Raw genomic sequence first — 2,500 nt, 5'->3', positions numbered from 1 at the left:
ACTCTGGAAGCTCAGCAGATGACACCAGCAGCGTTTCTCATCAGTGTTTCAGGGCTTGTCAAATGGAAAACATGAATTCAGAGATTAGAAGCTGCTAAAAGTTTCACTTTACACCAGATTGTGACAGTTTTTAGGTGTGTGCACGCACACTCAGACTCATGACCTGTGTGTGTGTGTGCGTGTGCGCCTCCTACAGGGCCGTGAAGGGGAGATTCGTCACCTGTTCCGAGGCTTCGCCTTCCTCCACTGTAAGAAGTTGGTGGAGAACGGAGGCATGTTCGTCTGCAAGACCAGACACCTGGTGTTGGCGGGTGGATCCAAGGTCAGCTCCTCATTGGCTGCTTGATGTGTGTTACGGTGCAGAGGATGATTTTGGCGACAGTCTGCAGTGAATCTCGTAGTTTCAGCAGCTTGTTGTCTCTGCGGCCTCTCTGGGACTTATTGGGAGTTTTTATTTCATTTATTTCATTCTGTAACTCTGTGTTTGCTTCTTTCAGCCAAGAGACGTGACCAACTTCACGGTGGGAGGATTTGCTCCCATGAGCCCTCGGATCAGCAGTCCAATGCACCACGGCGGAGGAGGTGAGTGTCAGACCGAACGCGCATCGACACGAGGGGCGAGGCGAGGGGCGTTTGTGGCGGAAGGCTCAGGGTCGGACCTGACGGGGGAGGAGAATGATGATGGAGGAGGGAGGCTCTGCTGGACTCGTGGTCCCGCAGACTTCAAACAGTTGAGCTGTGCTAAATGTTCCAAAACTGTTTCTTCAAAACTGCTCAGACATCATGGAGGCTTCCACCACTTCATGACTAAAATACAGCTGATAGTAACTGAGTGTGATTGGCTGATATCAGCCGCCGTCAGTTATCAATACAAACACACACTAATAGACTGTAAAACATTAATTAATCCAATAACTAACTGCTGTCAATGAGTGCCAGACAACCTCATCACACCTTAGCAGTTACCTAAACCAGACTTACAGTGTTTGAACTAAAGGGGGGCTCCCTGCAGGCTCCATGGATTGTTACACCAAACTCCCTTTAAGAAGTACGACACACAGTTGTGTTCAGAATAACAGCAGTGGGTTTAAAAAGGTGAGCAAACGTCAAAATTCTTCAGATAAATTGTGTTTTAATGAACACAAAGGCATCGGGGACACTACATTCTACTTCAAAGCAAGAAAAGTGTAAAAAGAAATTAGATTTGTTAATATTTTACAGAAAATCAAGAAATATGATGTTCAGAAAAATAGCAGCGTTGACTGATCTGCCTGTACAAACTCAAACTGTATAAACTAAGAAACGCTTGAAGATTCAGTGAATCATAAATTAATATTTAGTTGCATAACCACCTGATAACTTCACTTCTGTGGTGCATGGAGTCGAGCTCGGTCAACAGGTACTACAGCTCAGGACAATCGTACTGCTTTCCACAAGGTCTCTCTGGGACTCGGGTCCGGGGATTGCGCTGGCCTCTCCATTACTTTAATGCTGTTTGTCTGGGACCATGGTTTAGCCCGCTTGCTGGTGTGTTCGGGGTCATCGTCTTGTTGAAACACCCAGTTTAAAGGCATTTCCTCTACAGCAACATGACTCCTTCCAGTATTCTGATGGACTCGAACTGATCCATGATGCTGCACCACCACGCTTCACCGTCTTCACCGTCTTCTCTGTCTTCCCTGTCTTCACTGTCTTCACTGTCTTCCCTGTCTTCCCTGTCTTCCCTGTCTTCGCTGTCTTCGCTGTCTTCATTGTGTACTGTGGCTTGAAGTCAGTGTTTGCAGGACGTCTGGCAAACTGTCTGTGTCCCAAAAAGAACAGCCGTACTCTCATCAGTGCACTAAATATTATTATTAGGCCATTTCTCTGTAGGCCAGTCAGTGTTCTGTTGTTACAGCCCTCACAGGCGGCCTCCTGGAGCTGATCATTGGCTGAGCTTTGCCAGTTTGGTTATTCTCCGATGCATTCGAATGGTGTTTTTCTTTTTCTTCCTCGCCTTTCTGGTTTTGGCTGCCACTGTAAAGTGTTTGATAACCTTTTAGCTGAACGGCCATCACTTTCTGCACTTCTTTGTAGGTTTTCCCCTCTTTTATTACGGTATTTTTTTATAAAAAATATGAATATATGCTAACTAATAGGCAATTAAAATATTAATCAAACGTGGTTAATGTGATTTCTGCTCCTGAACCTCACCTCACCTGCATCTTTACGCAGGATAAGCTGTCATCTGTGAGCGCGCGGTGTTTGTTTCAACACGAACAAACTAAAATAAAATACATTTGAAATAAATGCTCATTCATTATTTTCAGGAGCCGCATCAGATCTAGTGGATGCTTTCTATAAGGTTTAAAATAGGCCATTCATTGAAGGTGCGCCTTATAGTGTGGAAAATACGGTAATTTCTTAACCAAAGAACGCTCTTCTTCTGGACAGCGTCTTGAAGGACCCATTTTACTCTGTTTTTCCAGGACAAATGCACAGCCAGCATGTGCAGCGTCAG

The 2,500-nt window shown here is 45.2% G+C and overlaps 1 protein-coding gene across 1 annotated transcript in view; it reads left to right on the top strand.

The window, feature by feature from the left end:
- Window positions 1–2,500, top strand: part of supt5h (SPT5 homolog, DSIF elongation factor subunit) — a 21,097-nt gene that overhangs the window by 11,813 nt on the left and 6,784 nt on the right. Inside the window, exons 20-21 of the mRNA XM_041940558.1 lie at window positions 197–322; window positions 498–582. Coding sequence (XP_041796492.1) covers window positions 197–322; window positions 498–582 — 211 coding nt within the window. The remainder of the gene's footprint in view (window positions 1–196; window positions 323–497; window positions 583–2,500) is intronic.

Source organism: Chelmon rostratus, chromosome 7, assembly GCF_017976325.1.
Source record: "Chelmon rostratus isolate fCheRos1 chromosome 7, fCheRos1.pri, whole genome shotgun sequence".
Taxonomy (NCBI): domain Eukaryota; kingdom Metazoa; phylum Chordata; class Actinopteri; order Chaetodontiformes; family Chaetodontidae; genus Chelmon; species Chelmon rostratus.
This window is presented reverse-complemented; position numbering and strand designations above follow the sequence as displayed.